This window comes from Zeus faber (genome assembly GCF_960531495.2).
Source record: "Zeus faber genome assembly, chromosome: 6".
Taxonomy (NCBI): domain Eukaryota; kingdom Metazoa; phylum Chordata; class Actinopteri; order Zeiformes; family Zeidae; genus Zeus; species Zeus faber.
Window position 1 is genome coordinate 23,652,589 of NC_137201.1, and position 17,097 is coordinate 23,669,685.

At 46.6% G+C, this 17,097-nt stretch overlaps 2 protein-coding genes across 4 annotated transcripts in view; one reads left to right on the top strand and one right to left on the bottom strand.

Moving 5' to 3' along the window:
* Positions 1-687: 687 nt before the first annotated feature.
* On the bottom strand, positions 688-11,298 carry adck2 (aarF domain containing kinase 2). Of its 3 annotated transcripts, none has more exons than XM_080002400.1 (9): positions 11,125-11,298; positions 10,079-11,054; positions 9,807-9,953; positions 9,459-9,587; positions 9,092-9,187; positions 5,368-5,637; positions 4,338-4,466; positions 3,447-3,500; positions 688-1,528 (listed from the first exon to the last, which is right to left on the bottom strand). In XM_080002400.1, the coding sequence occupies exons 2-9, from the start codon at positions 10,955-10,957 to the stop codon at positions 1,388-1,390; spliced, it is 1,845 nt and encodes a 614-aa protein (XP_079858526.1). In that variant the 5' UTR covers positions 10,958-11,054; positions 11,125-11,298; the 3' UTR covers positions 688-1,387. The 3 variants fall into 3 exon arrangements, with proteins under 3 accessions (XP_079858526.1, XP_079858527.1, XP_079858525.1); XM_080002401.1 differs by having other exon boundaries at positions 11,207-11,229; XM_080002399.1 differs by having other exon boundaries at positions 10,079-11,298.
* A 4,758-nt stretch (positions 11,299-16,056) lies between these two features.
* The window catches only part of LOC307231176 (DENN domain-containing protein 2A), a 37,172-nt gene continuing 36,131 nt past the window's right edge, over positions 16,057-17,097 (top strand). Inside the window, exon 1 of the mRNA XM_080001765.1 lies at positions 16,057-16,186. The gene's annotated coding sequence lies outside the window, so the exon portion shown is untranslated. The remainder of the gene's footprint in view (positions 16,187-17,097) is intronic.

Here is a 17,097-nt window from a genome sequence, read left to right on the forward strand (position 1 = left end):
AAAGCTCCTGATCTCACTCTCTCAGCCATGCTGACTGTTCTTCCTGATGACATTGACAGAATGCCGTCTCTTGTCTGTTTTTCCATTGACAGATTTAATAAAATTGTAAATTATTGGAATCCGTGGGCCTTTGATGTGATGTTTTGCCGGTTACTGCTGTGAATATCCATCCACAACTTGCATCTATCAAGCTGATTAAATTGGCCAAGACGGCTTTGGTCAAAGGCAAACTGTGCAGGACTTTCATTCCCCATTGTTTCGATATGTGTTTACTGCGAAAATGAACTCCCCCACGCGGAAAACTCACCGATTGCCCATCGTTTTCGCCAAGGAGGGAAACCCGAGCCAGGTTCACTCTTTTACAACATCCAATCGCAATGCAACGAGGCATAGATGTTTCTGTCTCATCGCCTCTTTTCAATGAAGGCACAAAAAGTCAAACTCGTTGGTTCTGACTCCAGCCCGACGGGAGCGCCACGGATCCACCCGGGAACATCCAAAAAGCCCTGTGCTCTGAAAAAACACTGCCCGGTATTTAATAACATTTCACAAGAGCAACGTGTCCCCATGTAGTTGCACCACAAAGACGAAGGAAAGGAAAGACGGCTCCAGATACTTTTAATTTATTGGTTTGTATAGCTCCAGAACGTAAAGACATGTAGGTCCCCACTAAAGACATTGAGTCACATTATAAGTTATGGTCTGTATTATGATTCACACTCAATCATTAAAACCACATCAGTAACGCTGCAATAAAACACAGAACACAATAAACAACATCCTGAGATCAACACTAGTCATTAAAAAGTAAAAACCTGCTTTGGGGTGGGCAGGGTTGTTGTGTAACTGTGGTCTCTGAGGTTTCTGATGTACCTTCGGCAATAAAAACGCAAGTAGTGGTTTGTATGAAGTAAATGCTCCACCGTGGATCGTGGGATCCAAGGGGACGGGAGGTAATGCTTTCTGATTCTCGTTCACAGGTGCACAACGTGTGAAATGCTGTGAAAACTTCAAATCAATGAATAAATAATTGTTTTATTTCTAGTTAAAAGATGTTGTTAATAGATTAAAAACACGTTAAGATTGAAACCAGTCAATGTAAAGCACGGTGAGGTAATCATGGAGTCGACAGAGCTGGGCGAGCACTCAAATTCCTACGACAAAGATTCAGTGCAGGGACCCGAAAACACACAACTGTGCGCACGTTTGTGCTCACTGACGGTCTGTGTGTGTGTACACATTTGCATGTTCTAATGTTATTACATTGTACTTTCAGACAGTAATGAGAGTAAAGGCGTGTGTGTGTGTGTGTGTGTGTGTGTGTGTGTGTGTGTGTGTGTGTGTGTGTGTGTGTGTGTGTGTGTGTGTGTGTGTGTGTCAGACAGAATCAGAGCAGCGAGGGCCAGTTCTTCAGTAGCATGGGTTTAGCCAGCTCCAGGATGTCCAAGTTGGGGTCCAGCGACCGGCCCAGGCCCTCCAGGACCATGATGGCAAATATGATGGACGCAAAGTTGCTCTCCAGCTTCACCTACCGGCAACAGAGAACGGGGTCAAAAGTTAAACCTTTTAAAAACCGCCAAACATCTATACATGCCCGTAGCCGGGAGGGATGTGACCGAGTCGAATGAAATAAGGTCCGAGTGGAGCCGAGCCTGCTGCGGTTGGAAAGCGCAACTACTGAACTTGGAATGACGACACGCAGTGAGTAGTTTACAAGTTACTCCTGTTACTGTCACATCCGTTTGGTCAAGTTCCCGTCCGGCTCTTGGATCATTTCCCCACCTCTATCCGTCACAGTCACAGAGACCATCAAAAAAAAGTCATGGTTTCATATTGTATTTAGCCAAATGAACTGGAAGAGCAGGGCCAATGTGCATATTTTCAGAATTAGTCTTGGAAAATCAGGTGAGAAATGGATTCCTTGCACCCTGCTCTACAGTTTCAAATACGTCAAAGGCTCCTGTACTGAAAATAAAAAAAGTCCACTTTCGATGGAAAAAGACCCACCCCTTTCACACGGCGGGCTACAGGCATGCTAAACCTATAGTGAAGAGTATTTCAACAAGTACTAGAAATTCTAACAAGTCATCGCCCCCCTCGAATGTCAGCACGCTGTCTGCCTGGAGGGAGTATCTTGGTTCCTTAACATGACACACAATATGCTCTTTTACAGCAAACACATTTGTTTACCCTGCTTTCACTTCAAAATGACACCTCAAAAAGAAAACACGTTGGAAGCTTCAAGGGCAGAAATAGAGATAAAAAGACAGAAAAGGTTAAAATCCCGTCAACGGCTTGACCGGCCAGCTCTATCGCTTCCTAGGGAGAGGTTTTAGTGTGGGGCAGAGACAACTGTAACAGCCTTCAAAACTAATTAAGCATTCGGACGCTTCCCCCTCGCATTTGATTCTCTCCTTCTCTGGATTATCTCTATTAAAAAAAAAATAATAAATAAATAAAAATCCTGTAAGTGAGAGTCGTGCCACACAAGATCCAAGAATTGGCAAAGTCTGACAGAGAGGAAAGAGGGACCTTTCACTTCACTTTCTCAGGTTAAACTCTCCGAGGTAGAAATGCGTTCGACTGCTACAATAATTGATAACTATTTTTGGATTCCCCTGGTGGTGTTTGCTATCAGTCTGTATGACTCAGCAGTAATCAAATATCACAATATTTTTGACAATATATAATACTAAAATACATCCCTTGCGATACTTTATTGTCACGCTACTTAAAGACAACATTTAACAATATGCAATGCAATTACCAAAATCCCGGACATGACATCATGACATCCATATTATAATGATGTATCGCCCAGCCCTACGCAGCAGAGAAAGTGAGACTGGAGACCACTGCGAGTGGATTTCATTGCCAGCAACACTAGGCAGCAGAAATGGCTTGCGGTGGTTTCGGAACTGTCCCACTTGGGTTGTGATAGTGGAGGACCAAGTTGAATCTCTGTGATCTAAGGGAGAAGCTGCGGTTCCGGGTTCAGCTTGTGCAAAATGCTCCACGATAACGCCCACAATAAATATGTCCCCGGCCCCTGGTACTGTTTTGCGAAAAGGGCACCGGAGAGTGTAGCACAGTTGGGACCGTCCTTGAGGGCCCGGTTGGTTTCAATACAAACAACGCACATTTCCTGCCCCCGCTCTCCCATCCCTGATGCAAACGTGTGTTTCCAGAACTTGCAGGAGAATGTTCGGGCAAAGCGAGGCTACTTGTCTGCTTGATAGAGTGAATATTAGCTTCTTAATGAGACTCACACCTCTCTAAGGCCTTGCAGCATTCCTCTTCTCTCTTTCTGTAACTCCTTACTGAGCTCCTGGCATTCAAGTGCCCTTGGTTACCACGGTAACAGAGCAGGGAATCGGTCTGGGACGATATGCCGTCTGAAGCGCTGCCTTTGCCACCAAAGTAAACACAAGGCTCTGTTGTTTTACCTTGTGGTTGATAAGGAGGCCAAACACTCGGGAGAGCAGCTCTGCCACTTGGATCTGAGAGCCCCAAAACAAACAAAACCAAACGGGAAGACAAACAAGAGGTTACAACTTTGTGACGCTCTTGGTGACTCATTGGCTGCTGTTGTGTGTTCCTAGTATAGAAACCATGAATAAATATAAATTTCAGACATTGACACAAATAATACGCAGACACTGCGGTGAAATGTGAAAATGGCGGTTGAGAAGGCATATAAGGCTCACGTCACTGTAGCATAGAATCCCTTTTAAAAAAAATAATCTGGAGCTCGCTCATCGTTCAATTATTTTGTCCGTGAAATATGACCCAAATTTTACCCAAAGATGCCCATTACACACAGATGACAGCTCAAACTTGCCCAAGCGGTTACTAAGAGTGGGACTAAGACTATGATAGTCTTGTTTTCATTTGTTAAACACCCCGTGCTCTTTTAAGCAACTCTTTTGAACAACAAAGCTTCTGAAAAAAAATGTCCAAATCTCTTCAGCCAAGCGCCATGCCCCTCCCTCACTGGTCGTCAACATTGCAACCCCACCCCTGCACGCTAATGGAAGGATTTAGGGGAATCATGGCCTTTACGAAACAGGGAGACAACAAGATGACATTTTGAAAAAGTCACATGCAAAAATAATAAATCACAAAAACACTACATGAAAAATGAAAAAAAAAAACAGGCTGCAAAAACACAATACTGAACATATACGAATGTGAAGTATCCTTATCAATATTTTACACTTAAATGCAAAGATGGAGTGACGGCAGGAATGATAAGAAATTAAAACCCTGCGCTACTGAGCATTCATGATTATTGGGGGGGGATCAGGAGACAACATGGCGGGAATCTAGTTCAGCACCTTTCCCAGAGAGAGGGTGTTACTGAGGGCGTTCTCCACCAGCTGGGCCATCTCCCTCTTGAACCGAGCCACGTCCTGGCACTCGTTGGCCCTGGCGTGGTTCAGGATCAGCTCTGCCACGCGCTCCCCCTGAGGACGAGGCGGCAGACAGATCAGTCATCTGGACTTTCCTGGTCAGAGCCTGGTGGAACACTCAACTTTGTTCCTCACAACGAGAATCCAATTCACTTTCTGTTCAATTATATTTTCTTTATTTTTTGCGGTCAAGTACATTTTATGGAAGATGCAGAATTCGAAGATGCAGTCTCTTAAATGTGACCTTATTTGTTCAAGATGGAGAGTGTTGGTAGGAACACTGAGCCATAATTTGACATCACAATGTGTTTGTTTTTTTTTAGCTGTAATTAAACCATAAGATGCTGCTGTGCTCTCTCCAGACTTGAATTCTGTAAATCCCAGAACAATTAAGATAGGATTTGATTAAATTTGGAGACTGAATATTACTGAAAATATTTTGAAAGGTTCAGATCAGTAATGAGTTTAGGGCAAAGATGAATTGTACTTTTTTTTATTAAATGCAAATAACTAATAAGCATTTTTTTTTTCAATTATGTCAAATAATGGACATAAGGATCTTCTCATGAAGAAAATATTCGGCTATTACCAGCAGATAATTATGGATACTCTTTTGGACATTGCACATTTTCATTTGGAGGATAACAACCTCCAACTCATTTACTACAACATTACTCAACATTTACTCTCTTTATTTAAAGTGTGACATAGCTAAATTTCCAGTGTCCAGAAAAATATTTTGAATTGTTAATGCTGCACAATGGAGTAATCGCAGTTATGGAAGAATGCAATCACAATTGACCCATTGTACTGTGCACTGCCGCTCGCTGCATGGCAGTCTGATGAAGCTACGGTCTCAATGCCGGATCATTTTAAAAGACTCAGATGCCGATGGTTCGGCACTGACTCTCAGTGATTCAAAGGAAGAAAAGTGGCACCACTGTGACCAGCCTACCTGTCGTTGCACCACAGCGGTGAAGACGGCCTTGAAGTTGGCCAGGTCGTGGTCGCTGAGCCTGGCCACGATCCCGGCGTCCAGCAGGACCAGCTGCAGCGGCGCCGGATCCGGCCGCACGCTCACCACCACCGTGTCCCACAGGTCGGTCAGCGTGGTCTTACCCTTGGACTTGGAAGGGACGTTGGAACCCTCATCACCAGGCGAACAGAGCCGCACTAGGATGTTGCCCGGGTGGAGGTCACCGTGGACAAAGTTGTCTATAAATACCTGGAGTACAGTATAAGCACACGTGGACTGATGATACTGCTGGGCGACGTTGACTAAATCAAATATCACGTAAATTTTTGAAGAATACCTTGATATGGATAATGTTAAAGACACATTTAACGACATCACGATATTACAACCAAAGTCTCAGACGATATCTCGTCTCATATGACAACATCAAAATTATATCAATATACATGACCCAAAGTGATGCTATGTCAGATCGCAATCAAGAAATCAGGCCAGCAATGTAAACCTGGTCAAACTGATATGTGTAAAAACAAATGCACAACCTCCTTTTTTTAATCCTCTCAGACACATAACCACAGACATTGAGCTCTTAAACATTTATTTTCGCAATTCTCAGTTACACCTAGAAAGATTATAGTAAAAAAATTGTCTGGAGCAACTACTGAAAGATGATGAAACTGGACCGGATATTTGAGACATTTTGCAAGCTCTACGTCAGGGGTGTCAAACGTACGGCCCGTGGGCCGGAACCGGCCCGCCAGGGGGTGCAGTCCGGCCCGCGGGATAAATCTGCATTATTAAAAAAAAATAACAATTAACTTCATTTTCTTTAAAATCTGCAGTTCCTATATTGTCCGCTAGTGGCGCTTTCGTGTTTTAGTCAGTTCTATCGTTTTACCCGCTTTTTCTGTTGACCCTGGCCCCCTCTTCAGTGAAATGTCTTTGTCAAAAAAGAGAAAAGTGGACACAGAGTGTCGGATTTTTCAAGAAAAATGGACCTCTTCCTATATGTTCACGGAGGTAAATGGGAAACCCGTGTGCCTGGTGTGCATGCAGCAAGTTTCGGTGCTTAAGGAATACAATATTCGGCGCCACTATGAAACTCAGCATGGTGAAAAATACAACAGCTTGCACGGAGAACTGAGAAAACAGAAGGTAAATGAATTGTTGGCGGGTCTGAGGAAACGGCAATCTGTTTTCACCCGGAGCCGAGAGGTCAGTGATGCTGCGGTGAAAGCCAGGTACGTAATTGCAGGCCAAATAGCATTAGCCTCAAAGCCATACTGTGAGGGGGAATTCGTCAAAAACTGTATGCTGAAGGCTGCCGAAATTGTGTGTCCTGAGAAGCGACAAGCTTTTGCCAATATTAGCTTGACGAGAAATACCGTGGCACACAGGATTTCGGAACTATCAGCAGATTTGGACAGCCAACTAAAACGCAAATCGGAGTCATTTCTGGCATTTTTTGTTGCAATTGATGAGAGTACTGATATTACGGACGTCGCTCAACTGGCCATATTCATTCGTGGAGTTGACGAAACTTTGACTGGTTACAGAGGAGTTTCTCGAGTTGGTGCCTATGACCGACACCACAACAGCTGCGGACATTTTCCGCTCTGTCGCTGAAGCGCTGGACAGAGTCGGGGCGGACTGGTCCCGCGCCGTAAGCCTGGCTACTGATGGGGCGCCGTCAATGATCGGGAAAAAGGCAGGTGTGACAAAGTTCGGAGAGAAAGTACAAGCCGCAAATGGAGGGGGTGAGTTTTGGACATTTCATTGCATTTTGCATCAGGAGGCATTATGTTGCAAGGCGTTAAAAATGGATCACGTCATGGAGGTGGTTGTCCGAACTGTTAATTTAATCCCAGCCAGAGGTCTCAATCATCGTCAGTTTGAAAGCCTTCTCAGTGACTGTAACATTACCCATGGTCTGCCATACCACACTGAAGTAAGATGGTTAAGCAGAGGTGCTGTGCTGAAGCGCTTCTTTGATCTACGTGGGGAGATCGGACAATTTATGGAGAAAAAAGGAAAACCTGTTAAGGAATTACAGTGCCCACTTTGGCTGCAGGACCTTGCATTTGTGGTTGATATTACAGAGCACTAGAACAATCTGAACAAAATGTTGCAAGGACGCAAAAAAATTGTAACAGTATTATGACAGCATACATGCATTCAAGTTAAAGCTCGCGTTATGGGAGACGCAGATGGCAAGCGGTGACCCTGCTCATTTTCTCTGTCTCAGAGATGTGTGCGCAGCAAGGGTTAATCCTGACGTGAAACAGTACAAAGACAAGATTTCAGGGTTGCTGAGGGAGTTTGGGAAACGATTTCAGGTCTTTAGCGAACCCGAGACAGAATTCGCAGTTTTTCGCTCACCATTCACAGTCAGAGCTTCTGATGTGCCCGTTGAAATGCAACTTGAAATCATTGATTTGCAGTGTGATGTAGAATTGAAGGACAAATTTGCTTCTGTGGGCTTGGACACATTTTACAAATATCTCCAACCAGGCTATCCTAAATTGACAGCACTGGCTGCAAAAAGGTTGTCCATGTTTGGGACTACCTATCTTTGTGAGCAGGTTTTCTCAGTAATGAACATTAATAAAACGAAGCTGCGCTCAAAGCTCACACGTAAGCACTTAAATGAGATTCTGAAAGTGGCTGCTACTCAGGACATGATGCCTGATATGAATGCACTTGTGCAGGCTAAAAGATGCCAAGTTTCAGGGGAAAATACTGAGCAAGACTAAATCTTATGGAATGCTCCTGTCAACATTGCACTATAAAAATAAACAGCTGTGAATATTTGCTGTTGTAATTGCTGTGAAAGTCAGTGCTAGTCAGTAACAGATTTACAACAGAAGAGTTTTGCTGAGTAAAAAAATATTTTTTATGCATGCCATATTTTCTTATGCATGTTGTATGTTTTTTTACATGCATACATGTTATGCATTAACAAGGAAGGGGACAAATTTACTTTATCAAATGTCTGTTTAAAACAGCTGCCACTTAAGATTTCAAGTGTGTGGAGTCAGTTCATGTGTTCAGAATTGCTTCCCAGATGTGGAAAATGGATTTTAAATCATTTATAAATTTTGACGTGTTTGATGTATTTTAACATGCAGGACAGTGTTTTAACTTCCACAAAACTGTCAATAAATGTTTTGCAACATTGTACAATCACTGTGATCAGTTTTTATGCATAATGCACTTAAATAAATGTTAAAATGGGCGAAAGTGTTGTTAAAATTGCACATACTTTTCTTAAAAACTCTTAGGTTGTTCATAATATATTTAATAAAAGGACAATTCATTGCAGATAAAGATTTTTATAATTTACTTCTTCTTCTTTGCACTAATACAAAGAAAAAAGTGGACTTATTGTTAGTTCTATGTTATTTTGGAATGAGTTTACTGGTCTGGCCCCCTTGAGATCCGATTAAGTTGTATGCAGCCCCCAGACCAGAATGAGTTTGACACCCCTGCTCTACGTCCACATGAAAAAATCTCAATAAAATTCAGCACAAGCAAAAACACACATTTCTTCCGGTCTCAATGTCACTGTTATTAAGTAATGCATAAAATGTGGAGAAACACAGTTTGGTGAGGCGGTTCAAGGACCACAAATGTAATTTCATCCTACACTATGGCAAAAGTATGGCTAGGATTAGAGCGCTGGTCAGCATATAATGTACGTTACCATCTTAAGCAGGGTGTCCACCCCCATCCGGGCTATCCTCTGCTTCAACTCCTGCGGAACATCTGAACTCAGATAGGTGGAGATGGGTTCACTCTCCTGGAAAACATACACAACCTATTTATTTTACAGATCAATGTAAAATACATGACATTACTGACATTGAACCAAACCAAACCAATCTGGACTAATGACATAAATATATATTAAATATATTATCTTATATATATGATAATTTCTCATTTAAAAATATTTAAAATGTATAACGCTGAGAAATATTCTCTCTTAACTACCTGGCCCCAGCCAATGTCTTTCGCCTATGACTTTTATATGTATCTAGTGCGTTACATCGCTTTCATTACATCCTCACCTCAAAGGTTTCCACTAAGATGGTTCTTGTGACAAACGGCCGTAGTGGAGTGGGGAACTTGACAAAATCCACATCCCGAAAATTATCTCGGAAACGCTCAATGTTTCCGGCTTCAAACCGGAGGTCAATCTGAAACAGAGTACGAGTTAACAACGTAAGAAAACAGTATCCCCTTCGTCAAATGATTGTACAAGTGCTTATGAGAGACCTTGGACCACTCAGAAAATGGCACAATGAATTACAGTATATGGAAATAAAACATGTAAAAACAAAAGGATTCAATTACATGTCTGAGCTTGAATAAAACTGAGCTAAACAATGATTGTAGTCCTTCTATTACTACTCTACCTGTTTGGTCATCAGCTTCTCAAACTCCTCCACTATCTCTGGAAGACTGAGCCATTTTAGACCCGGCACACAGTGCAGGAGCCAGCTGCCTGCTCTCATCAGCAGCAGATCGATCTCCACCTGCCTTCTGATGCCAGGGTGGAGCACCTATCCAACAAGGAAAAACAAAAAACTGTAAATGCTGTCTTTTACAGACATGTATCTTGAAGAGCTGATCAAAATCCTTTGAGGGGTGAATATTATGTTAGTATAAGCACAATGTGAAAACACACCTTGATAGCCACAGGTATCAGATGCTCTGAGCTGATCTCCCCACCCTCCACTTGGTGACCTTTCCCTCTGAGACTTCTCTCCTCGTGCTCATCTTCCCCTTTTCCTCTCCAGAGGCCCAATATGGAGCTGGCCACCCCTCTTAGACCAGGGATCTCCCAGGCCTCTAGCAGGTCTTCCCTCTCCATCTCCTCCACCAGCGTCTGGAAGGCCGGGTCCTCCACCGCCTCCACCCTGGCCCAGCCTTGGTACACCTGGGCGACGCAGCCCGAGCCCACGGGCTCCTTGCCCTTAAACACAAACAGCTTCCTCCAATCTTCCCCGAAAGCCCGACGTAGGCACTGCTTGGTGTGGGCCCAGGAGTGAGGGCGCACCTTCACGTGGAGCTTGGAGAAGCGCTCGCAGAAGTCCCTGGAGAAGACGTCTCGCCGGGTGCACGCCCATTGACCCAGCTTGATGAAGGTCGGACCGGAGGTCTCGGTCACCCACAGCAGGGCGTCCAGCCAGTGGGAGGCAAAGCGGGACGTGAGCAGGGTCAGCGGGGACAGCAGGAGAAGGGGGCCGAATTTGAGGAGCAGCACAAGGGCACGTAGGCCGAGTTGGAGGAAGAACACCACTCTATGGACTTGGACCTTGGCCAGAGACTTCTTCTCCGTGGCCCGGGGTGCGAGGGCGGTCCCCTGGCATCTGGCCACGCCGGTGGAAGCGTGGGCCGCGCCCCAGCACAGCAGAGTGGCTCTCGGTATGTGTGTTAGGATCTGGCCTCGCGCAAACGGACATGCCTTCGGGTTGTGCGTGAGGCTGATCCTGGCGAAGGCTCCTGCCCGTTGCACCGTGCACTTCAGGCGAAAGAGGACTGCCCTGGCACCAAGTGCGGCCATGGTCACGTCAGATGGTCGCAGCTCGGCCCAGGTTGACCCCCACAGACTTGGGATCTCATACGGTCCTGTGTAGATTCACCAGCCGTGCGGACGACCCCTGCGACATCAAACACAGTCAAAGTAATAATAATAATACTAATAATCCGCACCAAGCTTCATTCCAGTACCTTGAAAGGGACCGTACGCTCCATGACAACACCGGCGGTCTGTTTAAAAGCTAGCGTTTAGCTCATCCGAATGTGTAGTCACCTTTTTTTAAGTCATAGCGGTTTGTTGCCCGGTTGTTTTGATGCACGCCGGGGGTTTTCGACCGCGATAAATCGATTAAAAACAGCGTTTTATCTTTCAACATAAGGTTTACTGCCCCTCACCCTCGCCTCTGATTTGAAAACATCGCAGACTTCCGCGTATGGCGTCATTACGTACGGGTCACGTCGTGCCGTCCGCGTGTGCTGCGTTCCGTGAACCATCAGAACACGGAAATCGCAACCTTCCGCGTGGACCTTCCGCGACATCCGAGGTGAATCGCGCGTCCCCATTGCCTCGGTTCAGCGAAATATGGACGCCTATGGCAGACTTGTTTTAAAAATTATAAAAAAAAAACAACAAAAAAAAACGATAAAGACAAGGTTCACCGTTAACCGTGCGTGGCGATGCAGTATCCCGAGCGATCTGCCCTGAAATTCCGACTTGGAATTTCGATTTAAAGCGACCCTTTGCACTTGATCCAACTGGCTGGAGTAATTTTTGTTTTTTTCCGAGTTTCGATATATATGGAACGCAGCCTCACTGTATACTGCTCTGGGCTCAACCGCAAAATGACCGCAGAAAAAGTCATAATAACTGTAAAATAATCAGAAACAGCTTTTCTCCAAAGGCCACCGGACTACCAAACTCACCCAACACGACATGAGCACGACACCCACAGAGTCCAACTGACTGCACAATATTTACAGTTTTACAATACATATATATCCCCTTGAGATATATATGTATTGTATCTATGTGTATGTATGGTAACATACCTCCTTTGACTTCTGCAGTATATTAAGACTATCCTTAGTCGTGTTGTGTTGTTGTGTCTATTGTTGTTGTGTCTATTGTTGTTGTCTTTTTGCACTTTCATGCTATATGTTGTGTGTTGCAAATATGACTTGCACACTTGGGGTATGGGGAAACGCAATTCTGATCCTCTGTGTAATTGACAATAAAGTACACCTTGAACTTTGAACTTTGAACTAGCATCTGCTCCGCGTCCGTTAAGTTTTATTTTCAAGCGAAAAAAAAATGTGCCCTCTCAGTAAGTTAAGGATTTTTATTTTTATTTTATTTTTTTTGAAACAAGCTTAGTTGTAGGAGTGTCAAAACAGCGCAAACCCGACGCTATTTCGCTTGCATCCCAGGGTTTCTGTATTAAAGTACCGTGCTAAACACTGCAATAACGACACATCTTGAGTGACATCGAGAGGTAGTATATTCACTACGATAGATGAACTGCTGGGATTAAGAAGTGCACATGTTTGCAGGTTCGCTTGACAGCCCCTAGATGGAGACATTTGACACAGCATGCCTTTTGATTTGAAGCGGAGCCTGGTTTTTCCTGAAGCTCCACGCACGAGATGCAGCCGTCGGTGTCTTCTACAGCAGTGGTCTCAAACTCAGATGACCCGGGGGCCTCGAGGGGAAAATGGCCTGTTTTTTTGTATTTTATATTTTGACAAACATTAAGTACATTTGAGTGGATTATCATCACGTGGCGGGCCGCATTAAATTGCCTCACGGGGCCGGATGTGGCCCCCCGGGCCTGTAGTTTGACACCCCTGGTCTAAAGGGAATGTGAAGTCTGACGGTCGCCATGGGGTTGCTATGGACCCCGCTCGCCATTTTTGACTTCCCCGTTCGATCGCGTAGGGGAATAGCCAAAATATACCAGCCGCACAAAATAAAGATGGAGCAAGGAGGGAGAGAGGAAGGGAGAAAAAGGAGGGGCGAGGTTTTCACACCAGATTTCAGATTCGGCAGTTTTGTCACCCAAGCGCGGCGGCCGACGTTCACCGTCGGTGCCAGCGAATTGCCCCGAACGCGGCGGCTTGCACCGGCGCCGCGACGCCAGCTTCACCTTCCCTCCAGACCGGGACCTCGCCACGCAGAGTGTCGTGACGCGTCTCCCACCCCCCAGCTCTCATTGTTACGCCCGGTAGAGGTCGGAGGAACAGAAGGAAGGCTAAATGCCGACCAGATGTGAGCAGCGCCCTGCCCTTCCCCTCTCCCCCGCTGACGACGGTCGGGTCGGGCGTTTCAAACCGGTCCCCCGTTTCATTTTGGGCTGGGAGACAGGTCGGTGCCTTGTCTTTTTTACCCGTTATGCTTATCGACGGCGCAGGGATTGGGTCAACCTGTGAGCCTGCAAATGCCTCTTAAATCTGTTGATCGGATCCTTTCACCTTCCACAACAGAGTGAGTGTGTTAAAGACAGAACGGTCGCGTGGTCTGATCGATATCCATCATACGGACGTCTCATACTGACGTTCCGTACGACGTTTTGCACCGACGAAAGAGGCAGGCGGCTGAACCGGAGGTGGCAGAGTTGAGGATGTGGAGATTTTCATCGGGAGTGACAAGGATGGACAGGATTAGGAACGAGTACGTTAGAGGGACAGCTCAGGTTGGACAGTTTGGTGGAAAAGTGAGAGGGGCCAGATTGAGAGGGTTCGGACACGTGCGTCGGGGAGATGAGAGTTACACTGGGAGAAGGGGTCTGAGGACGGAGCTGCCAGGCAAGAGGAGATGAGGAAGGCCAAAGAGAAGCTTTGCGGATGCGGTGAGGGAGGACACGCAGGCGGTTGGTGTAAGGGAGGAAGATGCGCAGAACAGAAGGTATCGGAGGCAGATGATTCGCTGTGGCGACCCCTAACGGGAGCAGCCCAAAGGAGAAGAAGAAGAAGAAGAAACCGAGCTGACGTTCGACATTTTGAATATCGTTCTGGTCAAACGACTGGGCGACGACCCAGATTCCTTTGCAGGTTTTGTGTGTGTGTCCGACGTTGCACCCATGTGAAAGTTGCATGTGTGTTGTTGTATTCGTATGTGTCTACTGTATGTGTGTGTGCTCCACATATTAACGTATGAATCACTACACTTGCAACTCGTCTTTGATTGCTGTTCTTTCACTTTCTATTCTCATTCATGGCCATTGGGCGGCTGCCAGGTGGTCAGCTGGACCTGCCCTTTCTGTTTTGTTTTTTTAACGTTTCATTGAGCTGGGGTCACTGGCAATCAACCAAACCTTTTTTTTTTTTTTTTTTCCCAAACATTGGCTGCTGAAGAGCCCCGCCTCGGGCCAGGGTGGCTTATCAGGAGAGTATCTCAATCCATCACAGTAAAAGTAGAAAGTCCAAATGTCAAAGCTCACTAAGCCGGGCGGCAGTTTGCAATTTTGGACACACATTCCAGTTTTGGTTGCGGGGTCCCACACCGTAACTCACAAAAATATATTTCATGACTACCGACGTAATGCGACGTGTTCTGGTCGAGGTGCCTTGTTTCACAGGAGCGAGGCTGGTCAATCCCTCCTGCAGCCTTGCATGGAGCTAAGGCAGTCGGCACGTGACACGTGCAGCCTGTCAACATGTCCCTGGCGGACACGCAGGGGATGGAGTTGGCCTCGGACCGTTTCGTCTGAATCTGGGTAAGACAGGCAAAACACACATTTCCCCCAGAACCGGAATGTCCCATTAAGCAAGGCAGTGGCCTAATCGGTCACTGAAAATAACAAACCCTCGGGGTCATCAAGATCGGACACCGAGTGCTCAGAAGCCGGTGCGGCGGAAATGTTATCAGCACATCGCTGGTTCGGGTCGTAATTACATCATAGCCACTACCGCGACGCGTGAATTTTACACTAAATTAAACAACAATAAACGAATGGAAATTCTTCCGCACCGTTTCCCACCCCGGCAGTGGACGCAGAGCACGAAAGCTCTGAACTTTCGGTCCCGCACCCTCCACCCTCCCTTCTGCAGCTCTCCATCTGCCGCCGCCCGCGTTGCCGCGTCTGCCGCCGCCGCCGCTGCTGTTGGCTGGTGCGTGGAAGTCAGTAAACAAAGTTTCGGAGAGATAACACATGGAAGAGCAGGAAGGGCCGAGCCCCCCCCTCCCCGCCGCCCCCCTTTTGTCCCCTTGGAGGAAGAGGCCCAAAGGCCCTCGGGCTCCTTTAATTGGCTCCCGGCGGAGGCCGTCATTTGTGTATTCAGTTACTCAGCTAACCCCCCACCCCCACCCCCCACCCCTTCATCCCTCCTTTCCTGCTCCCTCTTTTTGAGCAGGACACTCCGTTTCCCGGGGCAACCGGGGCTCGGATCGCCAAGCCAGCTGCAGATTAGTTCAGCGGCGGAGGGGGCGGGGGCGGCGGCATGGTGGTGCAGCTGATGATGGAAAGGGAGGAGAGAAGGGGAGGAGGAAGGAAAGAGGGAAGGAAGGAGGGGAGGGAGGGGGGTGGTGGCGGCGGTGGGGGTCTTGAGAGAAGGAGGGGTGGGAAAAGTTTGAGGCGAGGAGGGACAGAGAGAGGGAGAGGGCGTCAGTGAGCGAGAGGAGTCAGGAGGGCTGAGTGTGGTCAGAGAGAGAGAGAGAGAGGGTGAGGGAGAGAGGGGGAGAGAGAGAGAGAGACAGATTGGAAGTGTTGAAGAAAGAGCTGTAAAATACTAGAGGGGAGACTTTTGGACGACTTGCGCTGACTTTGAGACTCTTTATCAACAACTTTGTGGATACTTGGAGCTGCCCCCACCCACCCCCACCCCACACACACTCTCTCTCACACACACACACACACACACACACACACACACACACACACACACACACACACACACACACACACACACACACACACGCACGCTTCCACCCCCCACTCCCCCTCTCCCTCTCCACTCTCCACTCTGTGTGGGAGGACCGGGCAGGGGCTGTGCAAAGTGAGCGAAGTCAGAAGAAGGGATAAGGATTAGACAGAGGGAAAGGAGAACGGTGGAGGAGAGAGGGAGAGAGTGAGAGAGAGAGAGAGAGAGAGAGAGAGAGGGAGGGAGGGAGGGAAGGAGGGAAGGGAAGGGAGACGGGGATCGCTTTCCGTGGAGGAAGGATAACATGCGAATGGATGCTGCATTCTCCAGGGTCCGAATTCACAAGATGAGAAGCTACTCCACGAGCACTTCAATAGGGCTCACCCAGCTGAGAAACGTGAGTCTGGAGAATTTTGTCTTTCGCTATTTCGAACCCGTCCGTGTGTATGTGTGTTTTTGTGGGTCTGAAGCCGACTGCACCTTTGTGTTTGAGCAGTCACACCTAGGAGAAGCCAATGGTTTATCAGGAAAATAAGCCCTAGTGTGGATGCAGTGTATCAGATGCTCACTATGCTCAATGACGATCCATTCATTTCACCGGTACACAGCATGCACACCATGTGGAAAAAGGGTGTGTGTGTGTGTGTGTGCGTGTGTGTGTGTGTGTGTGTGTGTGTGTGTGTGCGTGCGTGTGCGTGTGTGTCTGCGTGCGTGCGTGTGCGTGCGTGCATGCGTGCGTGCCTGAGTGTGTGTGTGTGTGTGTGTGTGTGTGTGTGTGTCCAACAGCCTTTTCTAACTTTACTAGGACCTGCAGCAGTGGTTGAGGAAGTTTTCAGAACTCTAAACAGAAGTAAAAGTACAAGTACCCTGACAGAAAATTTCATCTGCAAAAGTCAAAGTACCCCATTGCATAATGTGTTGCACAATACATAAGTACTTGCTGTTAAATATGTTTAATGTATTAACAGTGCTTCGAAGCACTTGGTGCCCTAATATAACATAGACTATAATGTTGTTATAGTTATTGAAGTTATTCACAATATGGACCTAATGAATCACTGACGAGCAATCCTAAATCAGCAGACTAATCGATCCAGCCCCTGTTTTGTTTATGCAGGGACCAGAAAAATGTACTGAACAAAGTACTTGTACCTCATTACCTTCCACCACTGATCACAGTGGTGGACTGGACTGCTTGTCTAATGTAAACGCCACCATCACCGCACATGCAGAGATGCATGAATTGGATCGGAGGTGTTTTGGTGACCCTTTGAGTATCAGTCGGGGTGCACGCCGACACTGTCACAT

Excerpts from the sequence above, each read along its gene's own strand:
- adck2 (XM_080002400.1), bottom strand. The coding sequence starts at position 10,957 with ATGGCCGCACTTGGTGCCAGGGCAGTCCTCTTTCGCCTGAAGTGCACG. Across the intron at positions 9,188-9,458 it reads TCTTAGTGGAAACCTTTGAG|GAGAGTGAACCCATCTCCAC; the intron begins GTGAGGATGTAA and ends TATGTTTTCCAG. Across the intron at positions 5,638-9,091 it reads TGGACACCCTGCTTAAGATG|GTATTTATAGACAACTTTGT; the intron begins GTAACGTACATT and ends ACTGTACTCCAG.